This window comes from Paramisgurnus dabryanus, chromosome 17, assembly GCF_030506205.2.
Source record: "Paramisgurnus dabryanus chromosome 17, PD_genome_1.1, whole genome shotgun sequence".
Classification (NCBI taxonomy): Eukaryota; Metazoa; Chordata; class Actinopteri; order Cypriniformes; family Cobitidae; genus Paramisgurnus; species Paramisgurnus dabryanus.
The window spans coordinates 30,839,889-30,865,285 of NC_133353.1; the positions used below are offsets into that span (position 1 = coordinate 30,839,889).

General features: G+C 40.0%; 1 protein-coding gene across 1 annotated transcript in view; it reads left to right on the forward strand.

The window, feature by feature from the left end:
- Positions 1-25,397, forward strand: part of ush2a (Usher syndrome 2A (autosomal recessive, mild)) — a 328,961-nt gene that overhangs the window by 212,662 nt on the left and 90,902 nt on the right. Inside the window, exons 48-49 of the mRNA XM_065288316.2 lie at positions 20,408-20,576; positions 20,971-21,192. Of these exons, the coding sequence (XP_065144388.2) occupies positions 20,408-20,576; positions 20,971-21,192 (391 nt within the window). The remainder of the gene's footprint in view (positions 1-20,407; positions 20,577-20,970; positions 21,193-25,397) is intronic.

Here is a 25,397-nt window from a genome sequence, read left to right on the forward strand (position 1 = left end):
AACTCTCTATGTCTGTCTGTCTCTCTGTATGTCTGTCTGTTTGTCTATCTACAGTATTTGTCTGTCTATCTATATATTTGTCTGTCTCTCTGTCTGTCTATCTGCCTATCTGTCTGTCTCTCTATCTCTCTGTCTGTTTGTCTGTCTATCCATCAATTAATTTTCTATCACTCTGTCTGTCTGTCTGTCTGTCTGTCTGTCTAACTAAATGTCTGCCTATCTATAGTCTATCTACAGTATTTGTCTGTCTGTCTAACTCTCTATGTCTGTCTGTCTCTCTGTCTGTCTATCTATCTGTCTGCCTGTCTATTTGTCTATCTACAGTATTTGTCTGTTTATCTGTCTGTCTGTCTGTCTTTCTGTATGTTTGTCTGTCTCTCTCTCTCTCTCTCTCTCTCTCTCTCTCTCTCTCTCTCTCTCTCTCTCTCTCTCTCTCTGTCTGTCTGTCTGTCTGTCTGTCTGTCTGTCTGTCTGCCTGTCTATTTGTCTATCTACAATATTTGTCTAACTATCTATATATTTGTCTGTTTCTCTGTCTGTCTATCTGCCTGCCTGCATGTCTGTCTTTCTGTATGTTTGTATGTTTGTCTGTCTCTATATTTCTCTGTCTGTATGTCTATCTATATATCTGCCTGTCTATTTGTCTATCTACAGTATTTTTTCTGTCTATAAATTTTTCTGTCTTTCTGTCTGTCTAACTGCCTTTCTGTCTGTCTATATATTTGTCTGTCTATCTGCCTGTCTCTCTATATATTTGTCTGTTTCTCTGTTTGTCTATCTGTCTGTCTGTGTGTCTGTCTATCTATATATCTGCCTGTCTATTTGTCTATCTACAGTATTTTTTCTGTCTATCTATAAATTTTTCTGTCTTTCTGTCTGTCTAACTGCCTTTCTGTCTGTCTATATATTTGTCTGTCTATCTGCCTGTCTCTCTATATATTTGTCTGTTTCTCTGTTTGTTTGTCTATCTGTCTGTCTGTGTGTCTGTCTATCTATATATCTGCCTGTCTATTTGTCTATCTACAGTATTTTTTCTGTCTATCTATATATTTGTCTGTCTCTCTGTCTGTCTAACTGCCTTTCTGTCTGTCTCTCTATCTCTCTGTCTGTCTGTCTGTCTTTCTATCTGTCTGCCTGTCTATTTGTCTATCTACAGTATTTTTTCTGTCTATCTATATATTTGTCTGTCTCTCTGTCTGTCTATCTGCCTTTCTGTCTATCTCTCTATCTTTCTGTCTGTCTGTCTATCTATATGTCTACCTGTCTATTTGTCCATCTACAGTATTTGTCTGTATGTCTGTCTATAATTTTATTCTGTCTGTCTATCTGTCTCTCATTCTGTCTATCTGCCTGCCTGCCGGTTTGCCTGTTTGTCTCTCTATATATCTCTCTGTCTGTCTATCTGTCTGCCTGTCTATTTGTCTATCTACATTGTTTGTCTGTCAGTCTATCTGCCTGCCAGCCTGCCTGTCTGTTGGTCTTTCTATCTGTCTGTCTGTCTATTTGTCTATCTACAGTATTGTTTCTGTATATCTATATATTTGTCTGTCTCTCTGTATGTCTGTCTATCTGCCTTTTTTGTCTATCTGTCTATCTTTCTGTCTGTCTTCCTATCTATATGTCTACCTGTCTATTTGTCTATCTACAGTATTTGTCTGTCTAGTATTTGTCTGTCTGTCTATTTATAATTTTTTTCTGTCTGTCTATCTGCCTGTCTGTCCATCTAATGTTAAAGCATGTGCAATAACTGTGCTAGACCAAGGCCTAATATCAAACTGTCAGTCTAAAGTAGTATCATGTTAAATAATGAGCATGCCGTTTTACGGTTTGTGGGTTATACTTGGGAAACCAGTTATTATTCAGCTTGTACATTATACTAAACATAAATAAAACAAACTAGCAAAACAGTGATATAGCAGTTAAAGTATTTACCCATGAACAGGGGCGTCAGTTTGTTTTGAAAAGTGGTGGGGACAAAAGATCAGATAAAAAAAACTTTACAGCAGGACAGGAAAAAATTTGATTTTCGAGAAAAAAAATCTTAGTATTTTTGTCTTGTTTTCAGTAAAAATATCTTAAAACTCTTAAATTAAGATGCTTTTTCTTGATGAGCAAAATGACCTAAGAAAATAAGTCTAGTTTTTAGACTAAAAATACTAAATGTAAGTGATTTTGTGCATAAACAAGCAAAAAAATCTGCCAATGGGTAAGCAAAAAAATCTTGAACATTTTTCTTAAACACTAAATTCAAGAAAAATTCAAGAAAAAATTGCTTTACCCATTGGCAGATTTTTTTGCTTGTTTTATGCACAAAATCACTTAAATTTGATATTTTTGGTCTAAAAACTTTCTTACTTAGTATTTTTGTCTTGATTTCAGTAGAAATATCTTAAAATTCTTAAATCAAGATGTATTTTCTTGATGAGCAAAATTACGTAAGAAAATTAAGTGAATTTGTGCTTAAAAAAAGAAAAAAGAAATCTTATTTCACCCATTGGCAGATATTTTTGCTTGTTTTAATCACAAATTCACTTAAATTGTATATTTTTGTCTAAAAACTAGACTTATTTTCTTTGGTCATTTTGCTTATCAAAAAAATACATCTTGATTTAAGAATTTTTTGATATTTCTACTGAAAACAAGACAAAAATACTTAGTAAGAAAGTCATTTTTGCACTGTAAGTCGCAGAGGTATTGTTTGATTTTTCAGAACATTTTAACCAAATGCTTTCAAAAAGTGGTGGGGACAAAATCAGCCGTTTCAAAAAGTGGTGGGGACATGTCCCCAGCGTCCCCAGTGTAAATGACACCTATGCCCATGAATAAGAGTTCATGTGATTGTTTTCAGTAAACAGATTAACTTGTCTTTTGCAATTGCTGCCATCCTGGTGTTATTGAAACACAGCCAACTTGGCAAGCAAACACAAGCCATACGTCTCCAGCAGCTTAAATCAGACAGTAATACACTGGAGACACACACAAAGAGAACACAACTCAGATAAGGGCAAGAACACTTCATGCTGTTGCACTATTAAAGACAGAATGAGTCTAAGCGAGCAACATGACACAACATTGTGCTGTTGTGCTATGAAAAATAAGAGTTTAGAGTAATACATCTTGCTAAAGGTGTTCAATCATATAATATTACCTGTTGTACTTCAGCTACAGTCGTGTTTTGAAGGAAAGTATATGCTGTATGCATAAGATTTCTGTACAACCTTATTGTAAAGTGTTGCCAATTTCTTTTATACACCTTGTACACATAGTGGTTTTATAAACCAGGTCCGACTAGGTTCACAAGATCAGACCTCTCAAAGGCACCGAAGAGGAGGTATTTACTGTACGCCATTTTTCTACTGGAAGCTGGGCCAGAAGGTAAGGACAATGTCAGTGGCTCAGGGCAACAGAGATTTTTCAGACGCCACAAGAGTATCATCTCAGCGCTGTACAAAATCTATCCTGTCCTGATTTCTCGCCAAAGTAGGCGGTGGAGTCCAGCTAAATATAGCCGATGTTATGGAGCGAGGAGGGAGGCTTGATTTCTACCTTAGCCTCTGTGGGCCCTCAGGGCCGAGGCATTGCCACCTCTTAACTTCATAATTGCCTTGAGGAGGGGAAAACTTTTGTGGATAATAGGTTGAAATGTATTTGAATTGCAGTTATGGCGCGGTCCAAAAGTGTGGGAATGCTTTCATTTTTTCCATATTTAATTCTCTTATTTTAATAAATTATTATATTGAAACTATTAAGAAATGTTTCATTAAATGAAAGCATTGACCAGGCCCGGTTTTCTAATCTTTATTGAAGTGCACACACAGTGATCTTTAAAGTCTGTGTAAAGTGATATTAAATCTTTCCCTGCCAGCGTTTAAAAAAAGTTGCCAGCCAGTGCCAGCATTTTTTTATGATTTTCACAAAAGTTTAATGCCTTTCATAAAAGTGTCCTCTTTAACTATATAAACATACAATATATCCAATGAAATGAAAGAACAAACAAAAAAGTTTCATCCAATCTTCATTTCTTCTCTATTATCACCTTTCAAATATTGATAGGTTTTTTTCAAAAATACATAATTTTCAGCAAAAAGCTAAGATAATTGCGTTTTTGTGAAGGGCTTTTGATAGAGATTATGATCATCAAAACATACACGGAGTTCTTACTGTTTGAACCAAGCGTGCCGCACAAGCCCTGAAAAGTGAAGCCAAAACGTCTCGATCGCCCCCCAGTGACTGGTCCCAGTATAGGTCATAAACCCCGCCTCCCCATGTTATTAAATGGGACTTGAGACAAACAAAAAAATTAATTACACTTCAAATATCTTTTTTCCGAACCTGGTTTCTGTCATTTATTGTAGTTTTTATCACACTGATGTAAATTCAAATGTTTGTTTTTAAAATAAGTTTGTGTTTAGTTAGTTATTTAATGATAAAAAAGTGGTGTCACGTCATGATTGACAGCTGTGATATCGTGTGATATGCGCATTCTGCGAGAGCGACGGCGGGGTTTGATTTCGCAGCTTCACTTCCTGCTCACTACTGCGCATGACTGGTTCCGACATCGCTCAAGACCCAAGATGTCAGCGCCATATCGGGACACTGGCGGATTCACTTTTCACCAATGGAAGGGTGCGAATAGGCGTTGTCCATCTTTTTTTACAGTCTATGGTTTGAACTAAAGAGTTGCTTCCGGGTTGGTTAAGAGCGCCACCTGGTGGATAATATGGTGGAAATATGGATTGCAGGAAAAACTTGTCATTGGCAGGGAAGCGTTTTCCGTTAATTGACGAGTTAACTTGTCAAAGGCGGGAAAGAGTTAAATATATAAACATACAATATATCAAATGAAAGAACAGAACCTCTGCTTTCAAAAATAAAAAACGTTTCATTCTACCCTAATTTGTTCTCTTTTTATCACCTCTCAAATTTGGGTCGGTTTCTTCAAAAATACCAAATTTTGAGCAAAAAGCTAAGATAATTAAATTTGTGTGAAGGACTTTTGATACAGATCATCAAAACATACACAGGGTTTGAACTATTTGCCCTAAGGGATAACTTCTGGGTCTTATAAGGTACCTGGTAGCCAAATAGCCGAAATAAAGATTGCAGGAAAAACTTGTCATTGGCAGGAAAGCATTTTCTCTTAATTGACGAGTTAACTCATCAATGGCGGGGAAAGAGTTAAATATATAAACATACAATATATCAAATGAAAGAACTTTTCATCCTACCTTTTTTTGTTCTCTTTTTACATCAAATATGGGTAGGTTTCTTCAAAAATACCTCATTTTGAGCAAAAAGCTGAGATTATTGCATTTTTGTAAAGGAACTGATAGAGTTCACAATTATCAAAACATACACAGAGTTTTTACTGTTTGCTTTCGGGTTTCATAAGTTGACTAAGAGCGCCACCTAGTGGATAAGAGCAGAAATATGGATTGCCGGAAAAACTCGTCATTGGCAGGGAAGCGTGTTTTCTTGATTGACGAGTTAACTCGTAGAAAGAGTTAATTATGTTGGCTTGAGAAAGCCAACATACTGTTGTTGCACTTAAACTTATTATGTTGGCTTGAGAAAGCCAACATACTGTTGTTGCACTTAAACTTATTATTATTATTATGTTGGCTTGAAAAAGCCAACATATTGTTATTGCTTTTAAACTTATTATTATTATTATTCTTTCTTATCCCCCCAAAATTATAAACACTAACTCGTCCTAGGGCTTTCAAGCTACATGCACCAAATTTTCCACGGACCTTCAGACTGGTCTGACTTAGTGTGCTATATCTTTTCTAACTGATGGGACCTTCCGAATTCCTAAACGGGGGGCTCGAACACCCCAAAATTTCCATTGACTTAACATTGAGACAAACTTTGACGGGTCATAGCTCTGAGTGAGAAACTTGTAGAAACTTGTGGCTTACCACATTTAAGGAGGCTGACAGGCTCTGTAAGAACATACATCACAATGGGGTGTAAGCTATTCCCCTGGGGTGTAAGAGGCCCCCAAAATTTCCCATTGACTTATAATGGGGCAGGAAACATGCCCATATAAGGGAATAAAAGCGTCCCAGATGGAATATCTTTACTTTAGAGTGTCGTAGAGACATGGGGGTGGGCTCATTTTACGCAGTCATCCTTTCAGTCTCTTAGGATCGCCCCAAAGCTATTTAGCCACGCCCCTAGCAACAATTTTGGGTACCCTAGCAACATCTCCCATAGACTACCATTATAAAAAGCCCAGATGGATATCTTTACACCAGAGTGTCATAGAGACATAGGGGTGGGCTCATTTTACTCAGGCATCCAATCAGTCTTAATAGGATTCTTATTGAGGCATTAAGCCACGCCCCTAGCAACCAAATTTGAGCACCCTAGCAACATAATAAACAAAGCCTTATATCTCTTGGTCTGAACATCATAGAGACATGGGGGTTGGGTCTTTGGGTCATGTTAGCTTCAAGCTAGCTCCATGCTAAGTCATACTAGCTTCATGCTAGTTTCATGCTAGCTTTATGCTAATTTCATAATAAATCTTGCTAACTTCATGTTAAATCTTGTTAGCTGCACGCTAAATAGTGTTAGCGTTATGCTAATCATGTTAGCATCATGCTAATCATGCTAGCTTCACGTTAAATCATGCTAGCTTCATGCTAATCATGCTAACCTCATGCTTACTTCATGCTAATCATGCTAGCCTCATGCTAGCTTCATGCTAATCATGCTAGCATCATGCTAGCTTCATGCTAATCATGTTAACATCATGCTAGCTTCATGCTAATCATGCTAGCATCATGCTAGCTTCATGCTAATCATGCTAGCAACATGCTAGCTTTATGCTAGCATTATGCTAGCTTCATGCTAATCATGCTAGCATCATGCTAGCTTCATGTTAATCATGCTAGCATCATGCTAGCTTCATGCTAATCATGCTAGCATCATGCTAGCTTCATGCTAATCATGTTAACATCATGCTAGCTTCATGCTAATCATGCTAGCAACATGCTAGCTTCATGCTAATCATGCTACCATCATGCTAACTTCATGCTAGCTTCATGCTAATCATGCTAGCATCATGCTAGCTTCAAGCTAATCATGCTAATCATGTTAATCATGCTAGCATCATGCTAGCTTCATGCTAATCATGCTAGCGTCATGCTAGCTTCATACTTATCGTGCTAGCATCATGCTAGCTTCATGCTAATCATGCTAGCATCATGCTAGCTTCATGCTAATCATGCTAGCATCATGCTAGCTTCATGCTAATCATGCTAACATCATGCTAGCTTCATGCTAATCATGCTAACATCATGCTAGCTTCATGCTAATCATGCTAACATCATGCTAGCTTCATGCTAATCATGCTAACATCATGCTAGCATCATGCTAGCTTCATGTTAACATCATGTTAGCTTCATGTTAATCATGCTAACATCATGCTAGCTTCATGCTAATCATGCTAGCTTCATGCTAATCATGTTAGCATCATGCTAGCTTCATGCTAATCATGCTAACATCATGCTAGCTTCATGCTAATCATGCTAACATCATGCTAGCTTCATGCTAATCATGCTAGCATCATGCTAATCATGCTAACTTAATGCTAATCATGCTAGCATCATGCTAGCTTCATGTTAATCATGCTAGCATCATGCTAATCATCCTAGCTTCATGTTTATCATGTTGGCTTCATGATAAATCATGCTAAATCATGCTACCTTCATACCTAAACATACCAACAGCCAGATAGCCTACTAAACTAAACTTCTATCAAACCGTTTTAAACGTTCAGGCTACGCTTTTTCAAGCCAACATAAAGTTTGTCTTCAAACTTTAATATCTAGTTATTATGTTGGCTTGAAAAAGCCAACATATTGTTATTGCTTTTAAACTTATATCTTATTATTATTATTCTTCTTAGCACCCCAAAATTTCTGAGACTAACTCGTCCTAGGGCTTTCAAGCTACATGCACCAAATTTTCCACGGACCTTCAGACTGGTCTGACTTAGTGTGCTATATCTTTTCTAACTGATGGGACCTTCCGAATTCCTAAACGGGGGGCTCGAACACCCCAAATTTCCCATTTACTTAACATGGTGACAAACTTTGACGGGCCATAGCTGCGAGTGAGAAACTTGTAGAAACTTGTGGCTTACCACATTTAAGGAGGCTGACAGGCTCTGTAAGAACATACATCACATTAAGGTGTAAGCTGTACCCCTGGGGTGTAAGAGGCCCCCAAAATTTTCCATTGACTTATAATGGGGCAGGAAACATGCCCATATAAGGGAGTAAAAGCGTCCCAGATGGAATATCTTCACTTTAGAGTGTCATATAGACATGGGGGTGGGCTCATTTTACTCAGTCATCCAATCAGTCTCTTAGGATCGCCCCAGAGCTATTAAGCCACGCCCCTAGCAACAATTTTGGGTACCCTAGCAACATCTCCCATAGACTACCATTATAAAAAGCCCAGATGGATATCTTTACACCAGAGTGTCATAGAGACATAGGGGTGGGCTCATTTTACTCAGGCATCCAATCAGTCTCTTAGGATTCCTACTGAGGTATTAAACCACGCCCCTAGCAACCAATTTGAGCACCCTAGCAACATAATAAACAAAGCCTTATATCTCTGGTTCTGAACATCATAGAGACATGGGGGTTGGGTCTTTGGGTCATGTTAGCTTCATGCTAGCTCCATGCTAAGTCATACTAGCTTCATGCTAGTTTCATGCTAGCTTTATGCTAATTTCATAATAAATCTTGCTAACTTCATGCTAAATCATGCTAACTTCATGTTAAATCTTGTTAGCTGCACGCTAAATAGTGCTAGCTTCATGCTAATCATGCTATTCTCATGCTAACTTCATGTTAATCATGCAAGCCTCGTGCTAGCTTCATGCTAATCTTGCTAGTTTCATGCTAGTTTCATGCTAATCATGCTAGCATCATGCTAGCTTCATGCTAATCATGCTAGCATCATGCTAGCTTCATGCTAATCATGCTAGTTTCATGCTAATCATGCTAGCTTTATGCTAGCTTCATGCTAATCATGCTAGCATCATGCTAGCTTCATGCTAATCATGCTAGCTTCATGCTAATCATGCTAGCATCATGCTAGCTTCATGCTAATCATGCTAGCTTCATGCTAGCTACATGCTAATCATGCTAGCATCATGCTAGCTACATGCTAATCATGCTAGCATCATGCTAGCTTCATGCTAATCATGCTAGCTTCATGCTAGCTTCATGCTAATCATGCTAGCTTCATGCTAATCATGCTAACATCATGCTAGCTTCATGCTAATCATGCTAGCATCATGTTAGCTTCATGCTAATCATGCTAGCATCATGCTAGCTTCATGCTAATCATGCTAGCATCATGCTAGCTTCATGCTAATCATGCTAGCATCATGCTAGCTTCATGCTAATCATGCTAGCTTCATGCTAGCTTCATGCTAATCATGCTAGCTTCATGCTAGCATCATGGTAGCTTCATGCTAATCATGCTAGCATCATGCTAGCTTCATGCTAATCATGCTAGCATCATGCTAACTTCATGCTAATCATGCTAGCATCATGCTAGCTTCATGCTAATCATGCTAGCATCACGCTAGCTTCATGCTAATCATGTTAGCTTCATGCTAGCTTCATGCTAATCATGTTAGCTTCATACTTAAACATACTAACTGCCAGATAGCCTACTAAACTAAACTTCTGTCAATCCGTTTTAAACGTTCAGGCTACGCTTTTTCAAGCCAACATAAAGTTTGTCTTCAAACTTTAATATCTAGTTATTAGTGGTGCTTGCATTTATGCAAAGCATCACTATTACTATCTTGCATACTTATTATTATTATTATTCTTCTTTTTCTGGACACTTTTTCGGCGCGTAACTCGTCCCGCACGCTTTGTCGTAGACCCATAAATTAGGGCTCAAATCGACCGGCTTATTGAGGAGAAGTCTGCTATGACTTTTATAAGCGATCGGGTGCAGGATTTCCGAAAGGGGGGCGAAAAACCACCCAAAAAATCCCATTGACTTAACATTGCGCCCAACTTTGACGAGTCATAGCTCCGCTCGAGGATTTTGTAGAAACATGTGGGTTATAACATTTGAAGAGGGTGGTAGGCTCTGTAAGAACATGGATCACAATGGGGTGTAAGTTGTACCCCTGGGGTGTAAGAGGTGCCCAAAAGTGCCCCAATGAAAAGTCAATGGGGCAAAATCCCATAGACTTACCATTGCAAAAATTTTGACGGGTCATAGGTCCGAGCCAGGATTTCATAGAAACATGTGGGTTACTACATTTGAAGAGGGTGCTAGACTCTGTCAGGACGTCCCCCACAATGGGGTGTAAGGTTACCATAGCAACCATTTTGGGCACCCTAGCAACCTATACCATAGACTGCCATTATAAAATGCCCGGATGGATATCTTTTTACCACAGTGTCATAGAGACATGGGGGTGGGCTCATTTTACTCAGGCATCCAATCAGTCTCTCAGGATCCTTACAGACTTACTAAGCCACGCCCCTAGCAACCACTTTTGAGCACCCTAGCAACATAAAATACAAACAGTTATATCTCGGCATCAGAACATCGTAGAGACACGGGGGTTGGACCGTTTTACTTGTGACTAGGCGTGTAACAATTGGGCACATCATTGGCCACTCCCAAGCCACGCCCCTAGCAACCAAATTTGAGCACCCTAGCAACCGAATAAACAAAGCCTTATATCTCCGCATCAGAACATCGTAGAGACACGGGGTTTGGACCGTTTTACTTGTGACTCGGAGTGTAATCACTGGGGACATCATTGGCCACTCCTAAGCCACGCCCCTAGCAACCAAATACAGTACCCTAGCAACAGAGTAAACAAAGCCTTATATCTCCGCATCAGAACATCGTAGAGACACGGGGGTTGGACCGTTTTACTTGTGACTCGGAGAGTAATCACTGGGCACATAATTGGCCACTCCCAAGCCACGCCCCTAGCAACCAAATACAGTACCCTAGCAACAGAGTAAACAAAGCCTTATATCTCCGCATCAGAACATCGTAGAGACACAGGGTTTGGACCGTTTTACTTGTGACTCGGAGTGTAATCACTGGGCACATCATTGGCCACTCCCAAGCCACGCCCATAGCAACCAAATACAGTACCCTAGCAACAGAGTAAACAAAGCCTTATATCTCCGCATCAGAACATCATAGAGACACGGGGGTTGGACCGTTTTACTTGTGACTCGGAGTGTAATCACTGGGCACATAATTGGCCACTCCCAAGCCACGCCCCTAGCAACCAAATACAGTACCCTAGCAACAGAGTAAACAAAGCCTTATATCTCCGCATCAGAACATCGTAGAGACACGGGGGTTGGACCGTTTTACTTGTGACTCGGAGTGTAATCACTGGGCACATCATTGGCCACTCCCAAGCCACGCCCCTAGCAACCAAATACAGTACCCTAGCAACAGAGTAAACAAAGCCTTATATCTCCACATCAGAACATCGTAGAGACATGGGGGTTGGACCGTTTGACTCATGACTCGGAGGGTAATCACTAGTGGATGCAATTTTTTTCCCTAGCAACCAAATACAGTACCCTAGCAACAGAGTAAACAAAGCCTTATATCTCCGCATCAGAACATCGTAGAGACACGGGGTTTGGACCGTTTGAGTCGTGACTCGGAGGGTAATCACTAGTGGATGCCATTTTTTTCCCTAGCAACCAAATACAGTACCCTAGCAACAGAGTAAACAAAGCCTTATATCTCCGCATCAGAACATCGTAGAGACACGGGGGTTGGATCGTTTGACTCGTGACTCGGAGGGTAATCACTAGTGGATGCCAATTTTCTCCCTAGCAACCAAATACAGTACCCTAGCAACCGAATAAACAAAGCCTTATATCTTCGCATCAGAATATCGTAGAGACATGTGGGTTGAATTGTTTTACTTTTGGCTTGGAGTATAATCATATATTGTCCCCCGAAATTTGCCACGGCAAGCACCACTTCACATTTTCTTCAGGAAATGTACCTATCTAGTTATTATTATTCTTTTTCTTCTGAGACTAAAATTTCTAACTCTAACTCGTCCTAGAGCTTTCAAGCTACAGCCATCAAACTTTGGACATACCTTCGGTCTGATCTGACTCGAGTTGCTATATCTTTTCTAACTGATGGGACCTTCCGAATTCCTAAACGGGGCGCTGAAACACCCCAAAATTTCCATTGACTTAACATTGAGACAAACTTTGACAGGTCATAGCTGCGAGTGAGAAACTTGTAGAAACTTGTGGCTTACCACATTTAAGGAGGCTGACAGGCTGTGTAAGAACATACCTCACAATGGGGTGTAAGCTGTACCCCTGGGGTGTAAGGGGCCCCCAAAATTTCCCATTGACTTATAATGGGGCAGGAAACATGCCCATAAAAGGGAATAAAAGCGTCCCAGATGGAATATCTTCACTTTAGAGTGTCTTAGAGACATGGGGGTGGGCTCATTTTACTCAAGCATCCAATCAGTCTCTTAGGATCACCCCAGAGCTATTAAGCCACGCCCCTAGCAACAATTTTGGGTACCCTAGCAACATCTCCCATAGACTACCATTATAAAAAGCCCAGATGGATATCTTTGCACCAGAGTGTCATAGAGACATAGGGGTGGGCTCATTTTACTCAGGCATCCAATCAGTCTCTTAGGATTCTTATTGAGGTATTAAGCCACGCCCCTAGCAACAAAATATGAAGACCCTAGCAACATAATAAACAAAGCCTTATATCTCCGCATCAGAACATTGTAGAGACACAGGGGTTGGACCGTTTTACTTGTGGCTTGAAGTGTGATCATTATGGGATGCCAATTTTCTCCCTAGCAACCAAACTTAATACCCTAGCAACGGAATAAACAAAGCCTTATATCTCCGCATCAGAACATTGTAGAGACACGGGGGTTGGACCGTTTTACTTGTGGCTTGAAGGGTGATCATTATGGGATGCCAATTTTCTCCCTAGCAACCAAACTTAGTACCCTAGCAACGCAATAAATGTTAGCTTCATGCTAGCTTCCTGCTAATCATCCTAGCTTCATGCTAATCATGCTAGCATCATGCTAGCTTCATGCTAATCATGCTAGCTTCATGCTAGCTTCATGCTAATCATGCTAACATCATGCTAACTTCATGCTAATCATGCTAACATCATGCAAGCTTCATGCTAATCATGCTAACATCATGCTAGCTTCATGTTAGCTTCATGCTAATCATGCTAACTTCATGCTAGCTTCCTGCTAATCATGCTAGCTTCATGCTAATCATGTTAGCTTCATGCTAGCTTCATGCTAATCATGCTAACTTCATGCTAGCTTCATGCTAATCATGCTAGCATCATGCTAGCTTCATGCTAATCATGCTAACTTCATGCTAGCTTCATGCTAATCATGCTAGTATCATGCTAGCTTCATGCTAATCATACTAGCTTCATGCTAATCATGCTAACATCATGCTAGCTTCATGCTAATCATGCTAGCTTCATGCTAATCATGCTAGCTTCATGCTAATCATGTTAGCATCATGCTAATCATGCTAGCATCATGCTAATCATGCTAGCATCATGCTAGCTTCATGCTAATCATGCTAGCATCATGCTAGCTTTATGCTAATCATGCTATCATCATGCTAGCCTCATGTTAAATTATGCTAGCTTCATGCTAGCTTCATGCTAAATCATGCTAACATCATGCTAGCTTCATGCTAATCATGCTAGCTTCATGCTAGCTTCATGCTAATCATGCTAGCATCATGCTAACTTCATGCTAATCATGCTAACATCATGCTAGCTTCATGCTAATCATGCTAACATCATGTTAGCTTCATGCTAACATCATGCTAGCTTTATGCTAATCATGCTAGCTTCATGCTAGCTTCATGCTAATCATGCTAGCATCATGCTAACATCATGCTAGCTTCATCCTAATCATGCTAGCTTCATGTTAGCTTCATGCTAATCATGCTAACATCATGCTAATCATGCTAACATCATGCTAGCTTCAGGCTAATCATGCTAGCATCATGTTAGCTTCATGCTAGCTTCATGCTAATCATGCTAGCATCATGCTAGCTTCATGCTAATCATGCTAGCTTCATGCTAGCTTCATGCTAATCATGCTAGCATCATGCTAGCTTCATGCTAATCATACTAGCTTCATGCTAATCATGCTAACATCATGCTAGCTTCATGCTAATCATGCTAGCTTCATGCTAATCATGCTAGCTTCATGCTAATCATGTTAGCATCATGCTAATCATGCTAGCATCATGCTAGCTTCATGCTAATCATGCTAGCATCATGCTAATCATGCTAGCATCATGCTAGCTTCATGCTAATCATGCTAGCATCATGCTAGCTTTATGCTAATCATGATATCATCATGCTAGCCTCATGTTAAATTATGCTAGCTTCATGCTAGCTTCATGCTAAATCATGCTAGCTTCATGTTAAATCATGTTCGCTTCATGTTAAATCATGCTAGCTTTAATTTAAATCATGATAGCTTCATGCTAAGTTGTCAAACTCTACTCTCAGACTAGGCTTTCTCAAGCCAACATAAAGTTTGTTCCGACGAACTTTTCTATCTAGTTATTATTATTATGTTGGCTTGAGAAAGCCAACATACTGTTGTTGCACTTAAACTTATTATTATTCCCTCTTCTTTTCTTCTGAGACTAAAATTTCTAACTCTAACTCCTCCTAGAGCTTTCAAGCTACAGCCATCAAACTTTGGACAGACTTTCGGTCTGATCTGACGAGGTGTGCTATATCTTTTCTAACTGATGGGACCTTCCGAATTCCTAAACGGGGCGCTGAAACACCCCAAAATTTCCATTGACTTAACATTGAGACAAACTTTGACGGGTCAAAGCTGCGAGTGAGAAACTTGTAGAAACTTGTGGCTTACCACATTTAAGGAGGCTGACAGGCTGTGTAAGAACATACCTCACAATGGGGTGTAAGCTGTACCCCTGGGGTGTAAGAGGCCCCCAAAATTTCCCATTGACTTATAATGGGGCAGGAAACATGCCCATAAAAGGGAATAAAAGCGTCCCAGATGGAATATCTTCACTTTAGAGGGTCTTAGAGACATGGGGGTGGGCTCATTTTACTCAAGCATCCAATCAGTCTCTTAGGATCACCCCAGAGCTATTAAGCCACGCCCCTAGCAACAATTTTGGGTACCCTAGCAACATCTCCCATAGACTACCATTATAAAAAGCCCAGATGGATATCTTTGCACCAGAGTGTCATAGAGACATAGGGGTGGGCTCATTTTACTCAGGCATCCAATCAGTCTCTTAGGATTCTTATTGAGGTTTTAAGCCACGCCCCTAGCAACAAAATATGAAGACCCTAGCAACATAATAAACAAAGCCTTATATCTCTGGATCTGAACATCGTAGAGACACAGGGGTTGGACCGTTTTTCTTGTGGTTTGACGTGTAATCATTATGGGATGCCAATTTTCTCCCTAGCAACCAAACTTAGTACCCTAGCAACGGAATAAACAAAGCCTTATATCTCCGCTTCAGAACATCATAGAGACACGGGGGTTGGACCGTTTTACTTGTGGCTTGAAGTGTGATCATTATGGGATGCCAATTTTCTCCCTAGCAACCAAACTTAGTACCCTAGCAACGGAATAAACAAAGCCTTATATCTCCGCATCAGAACATTGTAGAGACACGGGGGTTGGACCGTTTTACTTGTGGCTTGAAGGGTGATCATTATGGGATGCCAATTTTCTCCCTAGCAACCAAACTTAGTACCCTAGCAACGGAATAAACAAAGCCTTATATCTCCGCTTCAGAACATCATAGAGACACGGGGGTTGGACCGTTTTACTTGTGGCTTGAAGTGTGATCATTATGGGATGCCAATTTTCTCCCTAGCAACCAAACTTAGTACCCTAGCAACGGAATAAACAAAGCCTTATATCTCCGCATCAGAACATTGTAGAGACACGGGGGTTGGACCGTTTTACTTGTGGCTTGAAGGGTGATCATTATGGGATGCCAATTTTCTCCCTAGCAACCAAACTTAGTACCCTAGCAACGCAATAAATGTTAGCTTCATGCTAGCTTCTTGCTAATCATGCTAGCTTCATGCTAGCTTCATGCTAATCATGCTAACATCATGCTAGCTTCATGCTAACTTCATGCTAATCATGCTAGCTTCATGCTAGCTTCATGCTAACTTCATGCTAATCATGCTAGCTTCATGCTAGCTTCATGCTAATCATGCTAGCATCATGCTAGCTTCATGCTAATCATGCTAGCATCATGCTAGCTTCATGCTAATCATGCTAGCTTCATGCTAACTTCATGCTAATCATGCTAGCTTCATGCTAGCTTCATGCTAATCATGCTAGCATCATGCTAGCTTCATGCTAATCATGCTAGCATCATGCTAGCTTCATGCTAATCATGCTAGCATCATGCTAGCTTCATGCTAATCATGCTAGCATCATGCTAGCTTCATGCAAATCATGCTAGCATCATGTTAGCTTCATGCTAATCATGCTAGCATCATGCTAGCTTCATGCTAATCATGCTAGCATCATGCTTGCTTCATGCTAATCATGCTTGCATCATGCTAGCTTCATGCTAATCATGCTAGCATCATGCTAGCTTCATGCTAATCATGCTAGCATCATGCTAGCTTCATGCTAATCATGCTAGCATCATGCTAGCTTCATGCTAATCATGCTAACATCATGTTAGCTTCATGCTAATCATGCTAGCATCATGCTAGCTTCATGCTAATCATGCTTGCATCATGCTAGCTTCATGCTAATCATGCTAGCATCATGCTAGCTTCATGCTAATCATGCTAGCATCATGCTAGCTTCATGCTAATCATGCTAGCATCATGCTAGCTTCATGCTAATCATGCTAACATCATGTTAGCTTCATGCTAATCATGCTAGCATCATGCTAGCTTCATGCTAATCATGCTAGCATCATGCTAGCTTCATGCAAATCATGCTAGCATCATGCTAGCTTCATGCAAATCATGCTAGCATCATGCTAGCTTCATGCTAATCATGCTAGCATCATGCTAGCTTCATGCTAATCATGCTAGCATCATGCTAGCTTCATGCTAATCATGCTAGCATCATGCTAGCTTCATGCTAATCATGCTAGCATCATGCTAGCTTCATGCTAATCATGCTAGCATCATGCTAGCTTCATGCTAATCATGCTAACATCATGTTAGCATCATACTAGCTTCATGCTAATCATGCTAGCTTCATGCTAATCATGCTAGCATCATGCTAGCTTCATGCTAATCATGCTAGCATCATGCTAGCTTCATGCTTATCAAGCTAGCTTCATTCTAAACATGCTAGCATCATGCTAGCTTCATGCTAATCATGCTAACATCATGCTAGCTTCATGGTAAATCATGCTACCTTCATACTTAAACATACTAACAGCCAGATAGCCTACTAAACTAAACTTATGTCAAACCGTTTTAAACGTTCAGGCTACGCTTTCTCAAGCCAACATAAAGTTTGTCTTCAAACTTTACTATCTAGTTATTATTATTATTCTTTTTCTTCTGAGACTAAAATTTCTAACTCTAACTCGTCCTAGAGCTTTCAAGCTACAGCCATCAAACTTTGGACATACCTTCGGTCTGATCTGACTCGAGTTGCTATATCTTTTCTAACTGATGGGACCTTCCGAATTCCTAAACGGGGCGCTGAAACACCCCAAAATTTCCATTGACTTAACATTGAGACAAACTTTGACGGGTCATAGCTGCGAGTGAGAAACTTGTAGAAACTTGTGGGTTACCACATTTAAGGAGGCTGACAGGCTCTGTAAGAACATACCTCACAATGGGGTGTAAGCTGTACCCCTGGGGTGTAAGGGGCCCCCAAAATTTCCCATTGACTTATAATGGGGCAGGAAACATGCCCATAAAAGGGAATAAAAGCGTCCCAGATGGAATATCTTCACTTTAGAGTGTCTTAGAGACATGGGGGTGGGCTAATTTTACTCAAGCATCCAATCAGTCTCTTAGGATCACCCCAGAGCTATTAAGCCACGCCCCTAGCAACAATTTTGGGTACCCTAGCAACATCTCCCATAGACTACCATTATAAAAAGCCCAGATGGATATCTTTGCACCAGAGTGTCATAGAGACATAGGGGTGGGCTCATTTTACTCAGGCATCCAATCAGTCTCTTGGGATTCTTATTGAGGTATTAAGCCACGCCCCTAGCAACAAAATATGAAGACCCTAGCAACATAATAAACAAAGCCTTATATCTCTGGATCTGAACATCGTAGAGACACAGGGGTTGGACCGTTTTACTTGTGGCTTGAAGTGTAATCATTATGGGATACCAATTTTCTCCCTAGCAACCAAACTTAGTACCCTAGCAATGGAATAAACAAAGCCTTATATCTCCGCATCAGAACATTGTAGAGACACGGGGGTTGGACCGTTTTACTTGTGGCTTGAAGTGTGATCATTATGGGATGCCAATTTTCTCCCTAGCAACCAAACTTAGTACCCTAGCAACGGAATAAACAAAGCCTTATATCTCCGCATCAGAACATTGTAGAGACACGGGGGTTGGACCGTTTTACTTGTGGCTTGAAGGGTGATCATTATGGGATGGCAATTTTCTCCCTAGCAACCAAACTTAGTACCCTAGCAACGCAATAAATGTTAGCTTCATGCTAGCTTCCTGCTAATCATGCTAGCTTCATGCTAATTATGCTAACATCATGCTAGCTTCATGCTAATCATACTAGCTTCATGCTAATCATGCTAACATCATGCTAGCTTCATGCTAATCATGCTAGCATCATGCTAACTTCATGCTAATCATGCTAACATCATGCTAGCTTCATGCTAATCATGCTAACATCATGCTAGCTTCATGCTAATCATACTAGCTTCATGCTAATCATGCTAACATCATGCTAGCTTCATGCTAACATCATGCTAGCTTCATGCTAATCATGCTATCTTCATGCTAGCTTCATGCTAATCATGCTAGCATCATGCTCATCATGCTAACATCATGCTAGCTTCAGGCTAATCATGCTAGCATCATGCTAGCTTCATGCTAATCATGCTAACTTCATGCTAGCTTCATGCTAATCATGCTAGCATCATGCTAGCTTCATGCTAATCATGCTAACTTCATGCTAGCTTCATGCTAATCATGCTAGCATCATGCTAGCTTCATGCTAATCATACTAGCTTCATGCTAATCATGTTAACATCATGCTAGCTTCATGCTAATCATGCTAGCTTCATGCTAATCATGCTAGCTTCATGCTAATCATGTTAGCATCATGCTAATCATGCTAGCATCATGCTAGCTTCATGCTAATCATGCTAGCATCATGCTAATCATGCTAGCATCATGCTAATCATGCTAGCATCATACTAGCTTCATGCTAATCATGCTAGCATCATGCTAGCTTTATGCTAATCATGCTATCATCATGCTAGCCTCATGTTAAATTATGCTAGCTTCATGCTAGCTTCATGCTAAATCATGCTAGCTTCATGCTAAATCATGTTCGCTTCATGTTAAATCATGCTAGCTTTATCTTAAATCATGATAGCTTCATGCTAAGTTGTCAAACTCTACTCTCAGACTAGGCTTTCTCAAGCCAACATAAAGTTTGTTCCGACGAACTTTTCTATCTAGTTATGTATTTGGAGTTTGTCACACCACAGAAAAAATTTGTTATTAACCACCCAGCCAAATGTGAATGATAAAAAATCAGTTAAAATAAAATTAGTTATCAAAACCCAGAAAAATAGCAGCATTCTCTGCTCTCAACAGTTGGGGGCACACATTCGGGAAAGCTGTAATCTCTCTCAACTTTCAAATACCGCTACAACCTGAATGGATTGGCTCGTGATTGTGTTAGGGGCGGGGCCATGCCCTGTGGCTCCAGTGTGTCATCGAGCCACTGCTTTAGCAGCACCCAACTAATCCTGAACACAGATATGTGGAAAAACTGTTTAAAGGTGTAACTCCACAATTCAGTACTACATAGTTCGTAGTCTTTGTAACGTGTTTCAACAATTCATTTCTAACATTTATATTGTGCTTAGAAACAATTCTCTGAAATCACTTTACACAGACTTTAAATCCTTAAAACCAAAACATGGCTCTTTTTTGCATAAACTTGGAATTCATACCATTTTAAGTGTTTTTAGTCGTCTTAGTCACTAAAATTGCAATGCTGATATATTTTATGTATTATGTTATTGTCATTTTTTTTTTTGTGTATTTTTACTTGTGGTGTTAGAACCCACCCCCATACTGGATGTAATATGTATATGTGGTTATTATTGTAGATATGCTGTGGAGGGACTATTCACAACCTCAAGGATTCCCATCAGTGTTGTGAAGAGCAATATTTAATGCCTTTAAGGGATTCTGGGAGCATATGCTGCGGGGGTCAGTTCATCCCGCCTTTTTCTCAGCACCAATGTTGCGGAGGATATTACATACCTGTCCAGCCAGGTAAACACCATGCTTTTTGGTCAAAAAAACAGGCAAACATTTAAAAAATGTGGTTTACATGTGTACAAGCATTTAAAAGTGACTAAGAAGTGTTCAGCTGGGACGCATTGGATGTGGTAATAGCCTACTTCTGTTTTGTTTACCATTTATTGAGCAATGCACCGGTTGGTTGGTGTGGTATTTGTCCCGCCCCCTAACTTGTGATTGACCGGCTGAGTAAAATGACATTGGCGAGCACAGCTTTTTCCTCAAAATTAAAAAATTTTCAACTCTCAGCGACCAGTTAAAAAATGCCATGACTCTCCCATTGGACCTAGTTCACAAAATATGACTCAAATAAATGCTTTGGTGTACTCAAGGCCTCCTCCTTAACTTAAATTCATGCATTCTGCAGGAGAGATCTGTTGTCCGGACCCAATCGAACATCGTATAGCTGTGGGTCTCGGGGATTCGTGTTGTGGTGGGAGTCCTTACCTCTCTGGAGCTGGACAGATCTGCTGTAAGGGACATCTCTTTGATGGTTACAACACCCAGTGTTGTGGAGGACAGCTGATCTCTGGAGAGATGGTGTGTTGTGGGGATCCAGATAAGGGGACGGCACATAATCTTGTAACAGGTGAGCTTTCTTGTTTTTATAAGTCTATAACAACTGTATGGTATATCATAAGCTATGATGCTTTATGGTGCAATCCCAATTTAGTTTCAGTGTGATTCAGTGTTAGCTCAATACCAGTTTACAGTTTGGTCCTTTTGGTTGGTTTGAAAGTGGTTCAATTAGTGGCAAATTAGTTCAGGGTTGCAAATATTTTATTTATTTATGCATTTGGCAGACGCTTTTATCCAAAGTGTTGGGTTTATACCCATGAACAGGAACAAATATGCAGAGCTCATGGTCCTCAGGTGCAGGTGATCTACTAACGCCTGATGCACTTGAGTTCAGCACCACGGACATCGCAGCTGAAAATCAGGGGTGTGAAATCGACGTAATTTTTCGGCTAATACCGTTGTCAACATATTCACAAGCAAAATATAAAATTAAATTTAAACATTAGCCTTTTGTGTATCACCCAATACATGGCGATTCATAGAATTTGCAAATATTACGCAATTTAATATTGATGATAAAACCCAAGCTTGATCTGTGTATGCAGTAAAATTACTTTTTATTATTATTTTATTTTAATTACTAATTATTTTTGTAGTGAATAAGTAAATTAATATGTTTTTTTATTTAAACATTTTTTTATTTAACCTTTACATTATTTGTTGAACCGTGGTATGAATAAAAACTACACAATAGTAATAGCTGAACTGTTGCTTTATTTATCCAATTTGATAAAAGTGCTAATTTGGAAGTCCACCATGGATAAAGTGGGCCGGTCTTGTGCCTGAAACTTCCGGACTGAAAAGTGGCCCCACTCCGGCCCTGGTCCCTTGTAAGGGGAATTCTGTTTTAAACATTCGTGTGAATTTATAAATCATCCTACAAAATGTAATGAACATTGTGTGAAAATATAACCTTGATTTTTGACAGAGTAAGGTCATGTCAAAAATTCAAACTTTGATGCTACAGATCTCATCCTTGCATTGAGACTTTAACCTGGATTTCACAGGCAGGTTCACGAATGTAAAACCGCTTTAATAATTCTCTCCTAATGCAAAATAGAAAACGTGTCCCTACTCGACTTTAAATGGGCCAAAGTACTGACACTGCATCGTGGCTATGTTTAGCCCTCACTCCATAGTGACTTTCTAATGACACTGTGGTGAAGTGTCAGAGGAGCTGAACCCTCTCGGGGTCACCCAGGCTCCCCTGCAGTGCCCCGCTAAAGTGGGCACCTGCACACAGATGGGCTGGATGGGCACTGGCCCTGATGTCAGCCATCTTTGTCAGCCTGGATGATGGAGCTGAGTCTATCCGAGCACCAACCAGAGCTGTGCCAAGCCCACAGCGGGCTCCCAGGATGCAACAGAACTAATGGCCACCATGAGGTCAGTGACACCAGTGTATTTATCATACAAACACACTCTATAAGTCGTCCGGTGGCTTGTGTAGCGCTCCAGTAATCATTTTCAAGCTTTGGTTAATCACCCTGTCCTCAATATACAGTTTTTCAAAGCTGTCCCCTTTTTCCCAATTTAATCACTTTGTAATTTATACCTCAAATTATTTCGGAAGCTAGCGGTACCGTTTTCTTCAATATGTGAACGCTCAGAAGTCATATCACGCTACAGCGCTCGCTCGCATTACCTCCGTCCACAATTTCCTCTTCTTAGCTACGAATTACCTCCTCTGGTTCATCTTACTGAAATAAGGCACATGAAAAAGTCATCGCTCATTAAAGAGAGCATCCTGGGGAGAGCATATGTTATGATGGATAGTACCGTTAGGATAACTAAAGGCCATTTGCCTGGTAGCCGTACGGCGCTGGTACGCGGTACTGGGGGCTCACGCCGCGAGCTCCACGTCGGCTCCTGACTCTATTATTGAATGAGCTACTTAACCTTGATAAAGATACCCCGACTCCCTCAAGGTTTCTTCTCTTTTAGCTACGGTGAGAGCTAGTGCAAATAAAAGCTAATGGACGGTTATCACCATATACATCATGAGCTGATGTCCTCTTCTCGTGGCGAAAGATGGTGTAATGTAAGTCAGAGCTGAACTGTGCCTGCAGTAGACTTGGACAAAGCTGTATTTGGCATAAACCCTCATAGATGTTTATCTTGCTAATAAAATGCACCTTTTAGGTGCAAATTTTTAGAATGGTACCGCCTCAGGGATGGTTTTGTACTTAGTGTAGGTATTGTAGTTGTGGCACTTGAATTTAAGAAATCTACGATTTGACATTAGCTTTAAACTTATTTTGTAAGATTTCATGGCATATTTTTGGTGTTAGATTTGCCATTTACTTGTAGCCCTGCAGAGGTGTCTTTAATGCCCCACTGGGCTAAATAATCAAGTTTTTTATTGTTGTTTCAATGCTATCTCATGGCAATTCATACTTATTTTACATGGTGTTAAATTACGTTTTAATTTGTACGACCACATTTATACATTTTTGTACAATTTGACTTTGCCCTTTTGGCGTTGGGGTTAGGGGTGAGGTTTCGTTATTGTTTTTTTATGGTAATCATACGTTTTTGCATGATTAACTTTATATTAATTTATACGAATTAGCCAAATTGTAAAATATGTACAGATTCTTGTGAAATCAGGCTGGTTGTTTATGTTTCTATGTGGTGGTTTTAATATGCTTTAAAGGAAAACACCACTGTTTTCAATATTTTACTATGTTCTTACCTCATCTTAGACAAGGTAATACATACCTATCTTTTTTCAATGTGTGCACTTAATCTTTGTACAGCGCTTCGTGAATGTGTTAGCATTTAGCCTAGCCCCATTCATTCCTTAGGATCCAAACAGGAATTAATTTAGAAGCCACCAAACACTTCCTTCCATGTGTTCCCTATTAAAAGGCTGTTACATGAGTAGTTACACAAGTAAGTATGGTGGCACAAAATGAAACGTGGCGATTTATTAAGTGGATAAAAATGAGAACTATATTGTATGGCGGAAGTGCACTAAGTTTGCAACACTTCGACCTCGGGCGCAGTAACATCATCACGACTACTTCCCCTACAGCACTCTGCTGAGGTCGAAGTGCTGCAAACTAAGTTTGCATCCGCTTAAAAAAATCGCCGTGTTTTATTTTGTGCCACCATACTTACTCGTGTAACTACTCATGTAACAATCTTTAAATAGAGAAAACATGGAAGTGTTTGGTGGCTTCTAAATTCATACCTGTTTGGATCCTAAGGAATGAATGGGGCTAGGCTAAATGCTAAAACACTCACAACGCGGCATACAAAGATTAAGTGCACGCATTGAAAAAAGAGAGGGATGTATGAATTCTTCAAAGTTGAGGTAAGAACATAGTAAAATATTGAAAAACTTGTGGTGTTTTCCTTTAAGGCAAACCATGTGCAAATTCATTGTTCAACACCATTGTTAAGTAGTTCATCCATAATATTTGACTTTTCCAAAGACATCTCATTCCTGTGGTTTGAAATCGCCTTGGTTTGCTACGTCACACACACGTAACGAATCACATCATCACATTTGAACTCACACGTGCTGTACTCACATGAAGTGTGTAATAGTCTAACCTGCTAACATCAGCGCTAAAACGTGCAGTTTAGTTATGCATTGTGAAACCGGACTTGGCAGTGATGTGACTGAAACGTATTGAAATTACCATCTATTTACACATATGAAAGATAGAGGCAGGGACTAATTCGCATATTCATATCTGGGTTCTGAGCTGTACGGTTTAGTAGAGGCGGAGACTAATTAGCATATTCATTGGTCCACGAATACTAAATGAGGGAATTACATTCACACAGTTTTAAAGCATGTAGAAATAACTGTCACAGAAAAAACTTTTGCATGTGCTATTATGATACGTTTTAAGTGATAAAATTATCGGCTACAGGGAGACTTTAAGAGCGGACTGTCAATCAAAAACATTTTTACTTATATTTCTCAACTCGGTCGTGTAAAAATGCGTGACATTGTGTTTAAGGTGCACGCGCTCCTCCAGATTGTGGAAATAAAATCACAGGCAGTTTTCTGAGGATGTCCCACTGAGATACAGCTGATGGCCAATGGAAATGTGATTACCGAGTCCCCAAAGTGCGATCTGTCACACATTACACTCTACCCTGTCAGGACTCACAGCGCTCCGGCGCAGCGGAGATGGAATTGTTAGAGACAGCCATCAGCTGTTTGCAAAGCTGACTGAGAACCAGTTCCTTAACCAG